Source organism: Paramormyrops kingsleyae, chromosome 16 (genome assembly GCF_048594095.1).
Source record: "Paramormyrops kingsleyae isolate MSU_618 chromosome 16, PKINGS_0.4, whole genome shotgun sequence".
Taxonomy (NCBI): Eukaryota; Metazoa; Chordata; class Actinopteri; order Osteoglossiformes; family Mormyridae; genus Paramormyrops; species Paramormyrops kingsleyae.
Window position 1 is genome coordinate 33,419,145 of NC_132812.1, and position 16,282 is coordinate 33,435,426.

Consider the following 16,282-nt stretch of genomic DNA (forward strand, 5'->3'; position numbering starts at 1 on the left):
TCCATTTTCCAAGAACCATTTACCGGCCCAGGGACAGTAAAGCTAATCCCAGAAAGAGCAGGACGCGAGACACGTGGTCAATACCAGGCACACACACAAAACCCTAAAGATACGGTAATCGGATAATATAGAACTTTATTGGTCCCCTGGGAGGAATATTTTTGTTGTCCAGCGGGATGATATAAAGCCCAACAACCACCCACCCCCCAAACCGCCCCCCCCCCCCCTACTGAGGGTTCTGCACCTCTAAATGTGCCCCCACCTGTATATTTAAGGCATTTCACATGTTTTTATTTGGTTCAAAATACGGGCTTGACTTTCAACTATTTAATGCAAATCTTTCCTGGGAAAAACAACACATGGAGATGTAAGACATTTTCTTAAATAATGTAATTTTTATTGCATGTGGCAATTCATAATTAATACAGACTAAAGCAATACTTAACTACACTAGTTTAAATTACTTTCCCGTAGCATCACAATTAACAGTATATGAAATATTTACAATGGAAGACACAGCAAAATCAAACAGGCCTTTTAATATTTAACCATTTGATACTGAGAATCAATAGAGATATACTTTTGATGAAACCATTGTGAACTTTAGGGTCGGGTTCTCAAAAATAAAGAAAACAGACTTTAATGTTGGCAGAAAACATGTACAAACAGCAAAATTTCAATTTCATTTTCAGATTTAACAAATATATTACATATTATTTATACATTTGGTTCCATTCTGTAAACTAGGTAATTTTTTAAAGTAAATATTGCATATGCTGTTGTTGAATTATAACCAAGTACCAAGGTTTTCTTTCTTATCAAGCATGACATTGCATTTTTTTACAATATTGTTACAAAATAGTTTTAGTGGCATTTAATCACGCAGAACAATATCTGTACACAACCATTTTGTAATCCTACTGCTCCTGCCTCAGAATGTCTCTAACACCTTTATTAGTGCTATAGTTGTTTGGGGAATTAATTCAAAGAAATATATAATATATACAATAAATGACATGTTATTCCAAACCTTAAATGTTAAATTACTTAATTTCATCTTCTTTGCATTTGTACAGTATTTACAGCATCAGGCAATGTCGTGTAAAATGAGCTCTCACCACGCAGTCAGACACGCTTTTGTTCCATTGAGCTGACGATCGGAATTATTTCATTAACTTAACTCCAGTGGAGAACAGCGAATGCTCTACATTCATATGTCCTGTGGTACAATCTAAGTGTTGGAAGTGCCAGATATCGTGTGGGTCCTGTTGAGCTCATCTCAGTCCAACACCCCTAGGGAGAGAGCAGCAGTTGTGGCCAGAAGCCTCTAAAAGCATCCCTGATAAGAGTATCTATGAGGGGTCTTTTACCCACCGCTCAACACGACCTTCACAGCTGGGATTCTCAGTCAGACGTTGCTGGTCTGGGGGAGCAGCTGTGGAGCAGAGGGGCAAAGTAGCCCATTACTTTGGCCAATGGGAGCTTCTATCAATGTAGAGATCAGACGTGAGCGTAGCCCAAATCGCCAGAGGATGAGGAATGAGGTTACAGTTTAAAGGTGAAAAGGTGCCTGTAATTTTTTTAAATTATTATTATTATTCTTTATTTACAGAGGTGCTTTCTTAAATGGTAAAATGAATCGTTTCGACTCACAGACGTACAGTTCTGTGTGTGCATTTACATTAAAGAGTCAAGCTTCCCTCCAAAGCTGTGCATGGTTCTTCTAGGAGCCTGTTCTGTATATAGCTATCTATTTTCTTTACAAGCAAGATAGAATGTCCTTGTGACGTTTTATGCAAATATCTTTAATACTAAAAAATAAATAAAAAACTATAAGAAAAAAATAAAAACAGTAAAGTCTTTGATTTCAGAAGCTGAGTACTTGACAAAAAGTGAACATTTTTAGAAACATTCAGTTTTCATTGCAAACAGCACGCCAGTATTTCTGCCTGTACAGGTCCAAACTAAACATCTTTAGTAGAAATGTTATATGACAAGGTCCGTAAGGCTATGCACTGGTTTTATGAAACATTCAAACTTGAAAATAAATTTAAATCTTATATATTTTGAGTAAGATAACAATAATAACCGGTCTGTTTCTGAGGTAGGGCAATTTTCCTATCGAATTTGTTGTTAAAAGAGTTCACCTCTGGACTGCATGCATAAAAAGCATACACAAACAGCCAGATAAATAAATATGTAGCCTTTATGTATATACAAATGTGTACCATACAACAAAAAAGTGAGAAATCTTACTTCCAGGTTTGGTTCACAGGTTTGAGAATGAAGTTCACTGACTACACCATCGGAAGCTTGATTACAACAAGTGGCAGAATCACAACATGGAAGAGGTGTACGCTAGTTTTAAATATTCGCACGCTACCACCGTTAGCGCCCGACATTATCTAGAGAGCAGCAACGTGATGGTTCCTGATCAAGAGGCAAGATGGGAAAGAGGAGCCGCACATAACATGCCGTGGCGCAACTCCAGGGTCAAGGGGTCGTGGACAGCAGCACGTGGTTCACCCGCCGGAGTCTGCTCACTTGTCGACCATCTGCTGTGCATTCACTCCTCGGAGAGAAGAGCCAGCTCACTGTTTAGTCTGAAAGGGACAAACCGAAAACAAGGAAAGATCGATTAGTCTCTCAGTCAACATCACAGGATAAAGAACATTAATATGTTTGAATATGTGCGAGACTGTGAGGGCTTGGGTGTGCTCCTCTGTGTGCTTTCAAAGTGGGAGGTGGGAATAGTAGAAGGAGAAAAGGAGGAGGAGGTTAAGCAGCCGTTTCCCCTGCCATTACCAAGTAAGGAGTGCGTGCGCTTTGGCTACAGGCAACTGAAGTGGCAGGTGCACAACCAAGGCACAGGGCAGGAGGGGGGCCCGGGGGGGGGGGGGTTCAGCCTGACACTTACTGTCCATCCTCCCAGAGGATCTCTGATTGTTTACTACTAACCAGATGACACTCAGCATGTTTTAAGCTTGTTGCTGATAGGGACCCACTACAAAAATCTAAAGTATGCACGTTTTGTTCCAGTAATCGGAATAAACCTATGAAGCCCTTTCATTACAATTCATTTCTGGCCCTTTCATTACGATTCCTTATTAAATACTTGAATGCATTTAGGTCGTGGCTCCCAGTACTATTTGTTTGTGGAAACTGAGTATCTGACTTGATTCAAGGGCCTCATTTTGGCCGGAAGTCTTGGGTTAGTAAATTGTTTCTGGGCCTGACGCTGGCATTTCTCTTTTTTTAAATTACACACAAGAGATGTTTTCACAAAGCTGCACTTGGTCCCGGCACTTTACAAACCCTCAATTGAATGTCTGCAGCTTCCCCCCCCACAATAAACTCATTGTCCTGTGCTGGACTTGTTTCCCCATTTGAATGGGGTTTTTTTCCTCTTTGGTTCCCAGAATTACGTAAAGTATCTTATCACGGCAAGAGATGATTTCATTGTATGAGAACATCGAGCAGGCCTCAAACATACTAATGCTAATGGCTCTGGGTTAGAACCTGTTCCAGTAAAAGCCCAACATAATAACATAAGGCATTACTTAAGAGAAATCGTCAATTTCCTATTAGACTGGACATGATATGAAATTCAGAAAATCTCTGCTACGAAGGGACAATACTGAATGAGTTCACTTTATTCCATTTCACTGCACTTGAAGTTTGTAAATGCAGTATTGGAATATTGGCAGACAACTTTTTGACTGTGGGTGAGTGTCTTCCCCCCCCCCCACAGAATGAAAACAAAGACCCTAATTATGTGGCACAAAACCCAAGACCAACATGACCGGAAAAAAAACACAGAACTTTGCCAAAGCGTAGGACGTGTTATATGGCATGTTTTAATTCATCAGATCAGCATAACAAGAAATAATTTACTTCACAATTCTGGATAGTTCACAAGATTTAACATGATAAAGACACAATTCTAATTAATGCATGCTATGCTAACACACTATGTGCCCCAATAAATTAAAAATCTAAAATCTAGCCTTCATTACAAAGGCATTACTGGAAAAGTGAAAATATCAAACAAAAAAATGCAGATCTGACTTCGTGCACAAGACATCTTTTGTTTTCAAGCTTCCTTGGTTAACGATAATTCATTATCATAATATATTTCAACACAAACAGTCGCAACCCTCCATTTTAAAGGAGAAACAAAAATAACAAAATTGACAGCTGTAGCATGTTGTGCACAGCAACAGAGGAGCAGGAGTTTCTCTGACTGACATACAGTAGACCATGAGCAGACCACCTGACTGTCATGCATTAGCCTGTCCTTGTCGCAAGACAGGACACTTGTCACCAAATTTACTCTACTCTCACGTGCCATATGGGACTGCAGCCAGAAGAACTCTGCCCCAGCTGAACCATAGCAGAACTGTACAATACAGGCTCCTTTAAAACATGACTACAGAGTAGTGGACTTACTAGAATTTTCTACTTCTGATTTGCTACTTTTTACAATGGAATTCAGTAAGATTAAAAAGTCAGCCTAATTCATCAATTACCTTAACCAGACTTCTCTGGTTTTGAGGTAGGGCAAGTGCCTGGTGTTTATTTGCTCTAAGTTGAGCAGGAACAACAAGATTGAATTCTGCAAAATCACAAATGCTACCAGAATAATAAAAACCAACCAATTTAAACATTTGTAAAAGTCAAGCACTTAAAATTCACCTGACGTGACCACTCGTTACAGACGCTAAGAAACAGGACCCTCCAACAGTTACTGCAGAGAATGTTCTGGGTACCGGCAAAGGGTGATTACGTATGCAAAATAGCCAAAGTGTTTTTCCGCTCAGACATTGACGTCATTGGAGAGAGAACAGCGGGTCGCTCCAGAGGCCTGATTGGCTGGGGGAAAGCAGTGCGTGTGTTCCATTCTAGTACTGGAGACCAGAGTGGCACTGATGAAGCGGGATGACAATGTGATGAGTTCATGGGGCAATCGGAGTGACCCCGACCAGTCCAAGCCAGTTGCAGCAGTCCTGAACCCTCCTAGATCATTAACTCCCTCTCCTATCAATAAAACCTGCAGCTAAATGAGGCAACGGAGCTAATGGTGCACTTCTGCTTGTTTACACTGTTTTAATAATACAGAGCACTACCCAAACAGACTAACCAAAATGATTTTTAAACATCATAACTCCACTGTTTGTGTGCCCAAGCGTGAGCAACAAAAATAAATATTAGCAGCACATTTAAACAGTACAAGAATAACTTATGAACCTCCTGAACTGCCCACTCCATGTTGCTTTCCCTTATCGTCTATAAATAGCCCCTGGACTGAGGCTCCATTGCAGCCTGGAAAATGCATTCAGCGGACACTGAAGTGATCGAGAGGCACTAGAAATGCACACTCGTCGGCTCTGGCATCACAGCAACAAGGGCCTGTAAAGGGAAGCCTATGGAGACCGTTCTCCATCCTCTCCTCCTCCAACACGGTCTGTGTTTACATTCCACATACATGACAGACCATGGGTTTGGTCTTTACATATTCTATTTCCCAGGCTCTGCTTTCCAGAAACCACTCTTTCTCTCCATGCTGGGCTCTAGGGATCCAGTGCCACCCATGCATGAGGATTTCAGGGAGAGAGGGAGGGGGGAATAAAGTGAAATCCAAATGCTTCTCATTGGCTTGAATTCCACAGTGTCTCCCATTGGCTGCAGGGCCATAAGAGCCTTGCTGATTTATTTCCGCATTTTGCTTCCTCTGTGTTGACAAATAAGGGATCTATGAACTATTGTTGACCCTCTAATACTCAAATGTTTTTAAGAGGACAGTTATTTACACTGTGGAAGTCTCTGGTAATACAAGGCGATAAAAACGAAAGAAATAAAATTTACAGGGCTGCATTAAAGAAATTTTCATGTTAAAGCTTATTCTCCAGTGCTGGGGGCCAATTTCTCCCCCCATTTCAGTAAGCTTGCACAATGTCCGTCCCTCACAGGTCTGCCCAACAAACAGTCAGAAAACACAAATGTCCCATAATTAATAGGGGGAGTTAAGTTCAGTTACAATCCACCAGGATGTACACATTGTTTATAATGACTGTAAGGACGAAGCCTTGAACTGAAGGGAAAGGTTTTTGATAAGAGTTTAATCTGTTTGCGGCACAGGGCACGTAGAGCCAGGTAGGAGCGCCAATCTTACTCAAAGCTCACAAAGGACAGAAAGGTAACTCCCATCCCTGGCCTATTTCAGAACAGCCTGTACAGTGGGCCAGATGGCTGAGCGGGTTGGGGGGGGGGGGGGGTGAGGTGCTTATCCTGTAACAGCTCGTTTCTCTGGAATGTACGGGAACTCGGTGCCTTCTGTAATCCTGGTGCCAGTGCACCTCTTTTCTGGAAACGCTTGGGGGTGGAAGCGACTCCTCCTCCCAACTTTAAACAAAGCAGGCTGCTCAGAAGCGTAATCTCTGGCATGAGGTAATCCTCCCTGACGCCACACTGAGAGTGGGCAACACTGACAGCGTTATCTGTGGAAGGAACATCCCAACCTGCTTTAATCACCAAGTTTGAACTGACCACAAGGAAACTTTGACATCAGAGGTACAGGAGGGCACAACAGTCTTTGCCCATAAAAACTGCAGCTCTTCCTCACATAGGGAAGTTCCAGGCTCAGAGAAGCACTGACAGGAGTGAGGGGGGGTTAACACAGCAGAGCAGCAACCCATTCATGAGAAAAGACTGCAACAAGCAGCAAACTCGTCCAGCTGCCTTTGGATACCAAGACATCCCTCTTCCCCCGTACAATCTAGTGTGATCTGCCACTGATGAGTCATCACTCGTCAGCGGTGCAGAAGTCAGACTGTTCTATCGACGTGACCCTTGGGTCATTCTGCCTGTTTAAAGGCCAGATAGCAGAAGCCTGACAAAAAAAAGTCTCTGTCATCAGTTGATAAACAAACTGAATAATTCACATTCCAAATACAACATTCACGTGTTAATGAGCAGGCAGTAAATGTCTTAAACAGCTTCTGGGGTTGTGGGATATGTGAGATTTAGACCTGGAAAATTGTAGTTTGTCTGCTTCTAATTATTAAAGCAGGTTAACCATTGCCAAATTCCTTTATTATGACCATATGAGGCTGTGGCGCAAATGAAATCTTTTTTGGGATAATCTTGTATTCGGAAGTTGGTGGTAAATAACCACCGCGGTTCATTGCATTGGTATTTCTAGTTCACACCTCACCGGCTCTGTCTCTGCATGCATCTTTGGTTTGTTTTGAATCTCAAACGTTCCGCTAAGCTAGCCCCCACCCCCACCACTGTTTTTGCAGCCCACGGACATGTCTTTCAGCTGAACTCCTCACAAGATGAGGCAGCCAATAGGCTTCGGCTGAGGAACTCAACACCCCCCGAGGAGTTGAACAGAACCGGGCAGGGGCTGTTTCAGGCTGCCAGGACAGCATCCAGCATGAGTGTGGCCTGTCGTGGCTTGCCATTGTTTTGGATGTGCAGCCCTCAGACAGGGACAGAAGCCGACTTATGTTTATTAAATTAGATTTTCCGCCATGAATGCCTGCCACTTTTGTGCTTAAGACTGCAATTACGCTTCAAGGTTCCCTACAGGCCAGTGTGATGAATGAACATGCCTTTTTAGGACACTTAAAGAGGATGTCCTCTCCAAATGTTTTTCAAGAAAAAAATAATCGATACATAAATAAATGGGAGAAGTTTTCTTAAACATAATAATTGCACAGACTGTTGTTGATGTAACACTGGGTCAGCATTTTCAGTAATTCAGAATGTGCAAATAAATGCTACGGGGCGATTACTAAATACTCAAACATTTACTGGAGGTTTACAAGAAGCAGCCGGGGTCGGACTTGGTTCTCCAGGCAAAGTGTCGTGTTTTCCTCATGTTTGTCAGAAGAATAAAAGCCTGCCGCAACCCAGGAGGTCACAATAACAAGCAGAGCATTCACCTCTCCCAGCAACCTTTGCACACCCTCTGCATTCCAGCCATGCAGCGGAGTACCTGACAACTGATAAACAACTGACTCACTTGTTCTTAGCCTGGGGAGTGAGTCCTACTACCATGCACGGCACCCCAGATGGGAACTGAGCCACCGGTGTGTGAAAAACGTGCACATGGAGAAAGCTACACATGTGCAATTAAGGGGCGATGAGAGAGAACAGGTCCCAAGGCTCACAAGATTCAGCCAAAGACGAGGGCAGAGCTAGATAACCCAAAGTGAAGTGAGTGATTCCTCAGACTGTCACCATTCACCCAGGCCCTTAATGTGGTTACAAAGCTACAACTAAGAGCGCTGACAATTTTATATTTTAGAATATTAATATCAACATTAAATCAGTGTTGGTTGCAGGTACCTTTAAAATCATTTTGCACAAAAAAAAAATGCTGCATAAATTCGGCTTGGTTTCACAAGCAATAAGGCGCAGAGTCTGCTGTTTTCACCTGGGTCCTGCTTGCATGTCCTATTTCTGGAACACACCATAAAAAAATCTTGGAAATCTCATGTTACCCTCACAGCTTGTTTATTATTTATAAAGAAGCAGTTAAATTTCTATTACTGGAAATCTCTTCTACATTATATATCGCCACTATACTAGTGCAATCCCGTTTGATATTAAAATCCATGAAAAGAGACCGCCCTAAACGCTCGCCCGAAGGTTTCTGAGGTTAGTCTCCTGAACAACTTTGATGTCCTCTAGAGGGTGCTCAGTTTTCTGTAAAGGTGAGGCACCACCGACTGAAGAGAGGCTTCAAGAAGATTGGAAAGCGCTGGAATATGCCGACCAATGAACCGTGTTAGATGACGGCTATTCTAGTATACCTCGCGTCAGTACAAGGTGAAAACATAACGTTTTAATGTCCCCTTATAAAACAGACTACATGCAGGAGCTATAATAACATACACACCGCAGGTAAAGATTCACTTGTATACGCTTCATGCTCAACTTCATCTCATCCCCCTTTCCTGAAATCATATCATATCATATACTTTACCATCACCAACTGCGTCAGTACTGCAACCATTCCCGCTAAACCTTATAGTAATCCGCAGTCACGCAGCAATTCAGGATTTCATTATATTTTTAAATTATTCTGTAGGCATATTGATCTCGAAATTCACTTCTGACTGCGTAGGCAGCGCTGTGTCATATTTTTCTAATGGCGATTTTAAAATCATCTACAAACGACTTAAAATCGCAACCTCAAAAAAAAAAACGGCTATTTGTCGTTCTTGCTCTTATATTATCTTTTGATAATGTCTGTGCGCCGATCCTATGTAAAAACAACCTTAGATGTCGCTAAATATCTCACAACTAGACGAGTATTGCATAACATTACCGTTGTGGTGTTAAATCACTTTTTAATTCATTTCATAGTGCGTCGTGTATATCAACATGCTATTTTAAAGGGGATTTTGCATAATTAAAAGGACACAGGAAACACTTAAAAACAGTACTTTGAAACTACAGTCCCAACTTAAATGCGTATTGCATTCATATTTAATGGTTGCAGGACCATTGGATGGTGTCGCGTTTCCCCTCCGTTCACTGGCGACAGCTCCCAATACAGGACTGAACGTCATTACTGAAATCGACCTCTCTTTGCGTTTGCATGGATGTTTTACTGTACGTGTGTAATATAATGCCACATGCAATTATGAAATACTGTTTTAAATCATTTACATCTTGTACAAAATAATAACGGTGCCTACCATTCAGTAGTACAAAAATACCGGTACAAAAATACTGCTAAACTTAAAGACATACATTTATTCAGTATTTTAAAAGAAAGCAAAAAATCTACATTTAATTAAAAAAGCCAATAAAAGCATATTAGTTGCTCACCTTTAACTGTGGTGGCAGTCTCCTTAAAACCCAAGCCCACAAAAGTAGTGGAGTGTATTCCATTTATGTCTCCTTTGCAGTAACTGGCAGCTTTGAACTTCACAAGATTTTTGCACGTCCCCAGATTCTCATCCATCAGGTTTAAGGCAATGTAGCTGAGACCATTCTGGAAGCCTGCAGAAGTCTCCCGACACACAGGACTCCCGTACTCTTCATCGGAGCCCTCGCTGTTCCACACAGAGACGTTTTCCACGGAGGCGGAATTGTGCCTCTTGGCATCATGGGCGAAGGAGGGAAAGACGGGTGTGACCGTTGTTGTAGAAGAAAAGGTTTCAGAGCTATGACGTCTGCGCCCCTGGGGGTCAGCCCGGATCACCTTCGCACCTCTGTCTGGGTCTACAAGGGGGCTAGACACCATGAACGCCTCTACCCCTGGAAGCCCCTGATCTCGGAGGGATAACCTCTGGACCGCACTGCTGGCGTCCACTCTCTCAAAAGTCTGTGGGACAGGCTTAGGAGAGGCGCTGATGCCAAATGTCATCTCCGTGTAATCGTCTTTCTCCGTGTCAGGGGGGCACACCAAGTCGACTTGCTCTTTGGGGTATTCCTCTTTTGCAGGCTGGCACACAGATAATTTGTACGTGGCATTCAAGGGGTCGGTGGGGGCATCACCTGCTTTGGGTGACTGTATACCCAGGTCTGTGTTCATGTAATCGGAGAAGGGGAATCTTCTGAGGCTGTTAGCTGAGCCCGTTGATGATGCCAGGCTGTCTGATGACCGGGAAGGGGGATAGGACCTTGCATTTTCACCAAAATTTATGTTAATATACTCACCAGGGCTTCTTGGTTCATTAGGTAAAGGGTGCTCGTTCATACTTGGAAGTGTCCTTATGGAGTCCAGCGGTAATCTGTTGGGCCTGACTGCTCTGCCTCTGTGTACCAGACTGTCACCGATATTCTTCGTGATGGGCAAAGGGGCGGAGCCAGATGTTGTCGCAGTATGATTGGCAGATATTGCACAGTAGTTTGGTTCCTCCACAATCTTTTGAGTCTGCAAGTTCATCACCACGTACTGGTCACTGTCTCCATTTTTGGGGAGCGGGGTTTTATAAGAGCGAGGCAATGAGGTGAAGGGGGAAGAACCTTGGGCAGATTCGCCAGGCAGAGGCCTGGAGGAAAAGTCCGGAAGTGTGACAGACACACTGGGGTCGACGGGCGACATGTTCACGTATTCACCATTTGTCAGCCTCCCATCTGCACTCTCCATTGACAACTTGGAGCCAGACCACATTCGCATGTAGCCACTGTCATCCAGAGAGCAGCTGCTAGGTGACACTGTTCTGTGTCCATTTCCGGTCGTCTGAGCTTGTGAGCCAGGTCTCATGATCTGTTTAGGCGCAGAGACGATCATGGGACTCATGGGCACATAGTTTCCATCTTCAGCCCCCTGTGGAGCCACTCCAGGTGTCATGGGCATGTACCCGTTCTCATCCAGGTTGTTGTTACTCAAACTTTTTAAAGGTCCGATTTTGATGTCCCCATAATCTTCCGGATAAGTGACCCTCGGGGAAGCTGTACGTGAACCCAGCCCTGAAGGGCCACTGTTGAACGTTGCTCTCATCAGAGTATACTCATCTAGAGAGGCAGAGGACACCTGTGAAGGCGTCCGCTGCTGGGAGGGTGTAGTGAGCGAGTACGTCCTCTTCCGGTGCACCGTCTCCAGTCCTTCATCCCGAGAAATCCACCTGCAGCTCTGGTTGCTGCCAGCCATCCTCTCCATCATCACATAGCCATACAGGTCACCCTCTCGGGTGGGCGGTGTGTCAGAAATGGATTCAGGTGTGTTACTCCTGTTAGCCAGGTGGTGCCTTGCATCCCCTGGACTCGATCCATAATCGTCACACGACATAAACCCGCCATCGCTTGGTGATCCAGAGATTGAGGCGCTGCCACTGGCCGGACGCTGGCCAGTTTCTAAAGCAGAGCCATTCCCTCCACTGGAGGATAAACTCACCGAGCTGATAGTGGAAGGAGGAGAGTGGGAAACAGGCATGGACATGGACTTACTATGCTGAAGTTCTGAGGACTCAAATATCCTGCTGGGCCTAATGCTGACAGTGTTAGATCTGATGAGGTGGTTTTGATTGGAGCTAGGGGTAATCGGGATCCTGTTTATTAATATGGGTCTAGTCATGGTACCATCCCCCTCACTGGCAGTTCTAATCCGGCAGGAAGTTAACTTGTTGACAGGCGATACCGCTGCCATGCTGTCCGTTCTCGATCGCCTAAGCAGTCCTGTTTGACTCGGGGGTAAGTTATTCAAGTGCCGCCTGGTGGGCACGGAGATGGGGTTAGTGCCGGAAGACTGGCTCTTACTTCGCGGTCTGAACTCCGACAGCTCTTTCATCGCTTTCATGGCCTCCAAAATAGTCTCGTGTATGTTTTGCGCGACCACAGAGTCGTCCGCCTGCATCCAAAGCTCGCCGGGTCCGATGGAGGCGGATCTGCCTACCTCAATGAAGAAGAAACTATCAGAGTGGCCACATCTCCGAATATTCATCAGCTGCAAGATAACAGCGGGGACCTCCGAGTTCAGCTTCACGAAGCTTATCGTCCGGCTTGAGAGGCAGAGTCTGTACACCCCAGTCAGATTTTTGGTTTGACCGAGACCTTTAGATTTTAAATTTACTTGCCATACCTCTTTATAAGCGGCGCTCGCTGGTGCGATCATACCGTAATTCGTCTCCTCGAATCCGACCAAAGACGACGCAGAGCTGGACGCTGAGCCGTCGCACAGTTTGCCTTCATTCATTAAATTTGTCAGCACGCTGTACCAGTTCTCCTGCTCCTGCTCATTGTCTGCAGCCACGGCGAAGTATTCGTCCTTGGTGTAGAGGGCTATCAGGTATTTGTGTTTGGCGTCTGCCCTCTTGTTGATGTTCAAGCAAGAGCCGAGAGAGATCACCCGCTTGGCAGCCGACTTGTTCTTCCATTTCTTCTCGTTCTCGTAGTACTCCAGCCTGGCAGGGGAGCCCTCGCTCGGCTCCCTCAGCACGAAGAACCGCTTGTGTCCGTGCTTGTGCTTCTTCAGGTATCCGCACTTTTTAACATTACTGCTGACGTTCACGCTGGAAAACAAGTGTTCTCCCGCAGTCGGCGGACTGGCCATTTCTCAGGTCCCAGCTCACTTTTTTCTTAACTTGTTAAATGTGATCTCGATCGCAAAAATAAATCCAAGTCCTTAATCTCCTCGCCCTATTACCTCTCCGGCGCCGCGTACTCCCATTCGGTACCTGCAATAGTTTCACAGTATATAACACATATCGCCGAGTGACTGAACTGAAAGAGAAAAACATGTGACGTTCTACACATCCAGCTTTAGTTACAAAAAAACAAAAAAAAGAAAAATACACACTCATTCTGGGCGGGGCTAGCCCGAGGGGGCGTGTCAGTGTACGATTTGATCTTCTCATTGGACCCATTGGTCGAATGGGCTGATTGATAGTAACGCTACACGTCAGACCGAAAAAGTATCACCCATTTTACGGCGCTCACCCCGCCCCTGCTAGTACTGGCCACAGCACTGCGGAGGTTGCTGAAGTTCTGACTCACCGAAGTTTGTTTTTTTATTTATGTTTTTTTTTGTTTGTGTTTTTTTTTGCTATTATTAATTTGAAAAAAAAATATATAAGCAGAATATCTGTCATGTTGGGGTATTTATTTTAGGGGTCGTTCGTTAAAGGGGCGTCTTAAACTGCGGTGTAGTATCTATTTCATCGTAAAAATACGTGGTGTAATAAAACTTGTGCCCATTCAGTGGGTAGTCTTCTGAGAAAAAGCTAAAATGTGCATGTGGGGAAAATATAGTGTTAAGTATTTATGCCGACTGAAGAGCATGTTCTGCGGAGTATTTTGCAGCAAATACATATTAGTTTTCTTTAATTAACCATGTTTGTTTGATTTTGGTGCTTTTTATAATGCAGCGTGTGTTCGTTTGCTTGTCGATTTTAGTAGTAACATTTTACGTACACGTACTATAACGCTGAGCAAGATGCTGTTTTTCTCTCCACCAAACTCGTGTATCCCACGTACCTTTAACGCAGTTAATGTTTTCTTAAAATAAATTTGCTAAGTTTGTTTTGAGTCTATTGGGAGAAAAAACTGAAGCTGCCAACTGGTTTGTTTACATCTCTAATTTAAATACTTGATGCGTGAAACGGGCTGTTAACAGAAGGGTGATCTATGTTTTTTTTCCATCTGCTAACGGCAAATTTAAGTGAAAACTAAACTCCTATATTGAATGCAGTCCAGAGGGAGTGTTTACATATTACACGTTTTAATAAAGGGAAGGTGAAACTATTTTGCCTGAGTCTAAACGGCGTAAACAACATCCCAAGTGCAGAGTCAGTTGGGTGGGAACGTACTTCAGCCACCATCGTTGGGCTTTCAGTTGTAAACAAGTATTACGTAGCACACACCGCAGCACTGTCACGGAGCGCAAATAAATAAATAAAACGCACTTCCTAAATCCACATCGCAAAGTGTGAAATGCATCTGTGAATTTGGCAATTATCACGTATGTCGAATGTGTTATTGTGCCCAGTTTAAAACACTGTAAATGTAAAATAGGAAGTGGCTGAGTACGCTTGAGCATCTCGTTGCATAACGCGTGTGAGTCTATTTTTAAGTGCCTGAATTTAGCTGTACGCTACCAGAGCCAGTAGCGCTCCGGACTTCTGGATGTACACAAGTATCCAGACATTACACATTTTCACTGGGGGTGATTTCCGCTTTTATCGGAGCTAATGCAAAGTTCTTTTTCTAAATATACCATTTGCGCGAACAGGGTTACGAATCCTGCAGTATCATAAGTTAGTGTAAGTGGCTTATAAGCATGTATGAAATATGCTGCAAAATACGCCACAATTTAGTGATAGCATCGCTATAAACATTTAAGGAATTCGGGTAAACATGTTTTGGTATCGACATGCGTTTCCCTTCCCCCGGAATACTGCTGTGAGACATCAAATTATATTTCATAGAGCAATCTGTTGGTGTAGAAGCAGAATGTTTTTTATTATTATTTAATTATTTTTTGTGCAATAACGTTGCCATTATATTCAGTACAGTGAGTACCTTCGTGTGCCAGAAATGCCAAGAACACTGCCACCATCTGGCTTCCCGGAGTCAGTGGGGGAAGCTCTTCACACGCGCTGTGATGTAAAATCGCAGCGAGCGTAAATGCTGTAGTCTACGTGTACCGTGACGCGCATTTGGGGTTACTCATACCCTTCTGCGTATTGTTTGTTCCGCTTCCACAAATCCAAAAAGAAACTGAGGTCATTGAGCTGAATCGCAAGACTTAGATAATTGAAAATGTCTTTGGAGCCTTGAATTAAACTATATATTCTGGTTTAACGAATGTGCCAAGTACATATTTCTTCAAAACATGCAATATATTTTAAACTTTGAGCATGATCGTGTAGATACATTCAACGAGGAATTAATACACATTATATACAGTTATAACGGAAGCATGTACTGAAGTTATTTAACTTGAAGCACTGTGGTCAGAAAAACATTAAAAAGCTACAAGCTTTGATGTCAGTACTGTTCACAACTTTTCATTTCAGTGGAATGTTTGTAAGACCTTCACTGTATTAGTCCTACTTGGAAATATGCTTCTGTCACACATAGATTGATATAAAATAAAAATAACTGCCAAAACACTTAGCAGATAATGAGCATATTTCTGGTGTTGAGGACCCTCCTGGGTAAAATATAATATTTATGTAGGGTCACTTGTCATTTCCTTTTTGGAGGCTTGATAAAGGTCTGTCTGACAATTTAATATTTTAATTTTTATCTCCATACAATTACTATGCATCTGAAGTGCACGTTTTCATTTTATATAAATTGTATTTTTTTCCAGTTAAAATTTAATTTAAATACTTCACATTAAAACGTATCAAATATCATTTACATTTAAACTTTTATGAAAACATATTAGAGTCAAGAAACACATTGATATGTGATGTATCAGTAGATGCTTATTACTCGTTCGGTTACAGCTACACTGAGCGCATTTGCGGCATTGAGAGAGCCTTGGAACAGCAGTTGTTTTTCTTATAGACATAAAATTAACTTTACAGATAATATCCTTTGCGCCGTTTTTAAAAATGGCCAAATTTGTACTCTGTTACTACAACCTTATTTGCAGCATCATGCCATAGATTGAAATCAGCCAAGACAGCTCCCCAATGAAGAATGGTGTATGTATTTGTTTAACTCATTAGCTTCCGTATCAAAGAATGCTGTCTATGAATGGGTCTATAAAGTGCAATAAGGTGTTTAATCCATTTTGTTTTACCCATGAAATGCAAAACAAAATCATTAGCCTAATATTGTCGTCCATCTGGCTCCTGCTATCATTGCA

General features: G+C 42.9%; 1 protein-coding gene across 1 annotated transcript; it reads right to left on the reverse strand.

Moving 5' to 3' along the window:
- Positions 1-375: 375 nt before the first annotated feature.
- LOC111843667 (insulin receptor substrate 2-like) lies at positions 376-13,287 on the reverse strand. Its single transcript, XM_023811427.2, has 2 exons — positions 9,847-13,287; positions 376-2,603 (listed from the first exon to the last, which is right to left on the reverse strand). The coding sequence occupies exons 1-2, from the start codon at positions 13,013-13,015 to the stop codon at positions 2,599-2,601; spliced, it is 3,174 nt and encodes a 1,057-aa protein (XP_023667195.2). The 5' UTR covers positions 13,016-13,287; the 3' UTR covers positions 376-2,598.
- Positions 13,288-16,282: the final 2,995 nt, after the last annotated feature.

Bases quoted from the DNA above. Each gene is read 5' to 3' on its own strand.
- LOC111843667 (XM_023811427.2), bottom strand. From the start codon at position 13,015: ATGGCCAGTCCGCCGACTGCGGGAGAACACTTGTTTTCCAGCGTGAAC.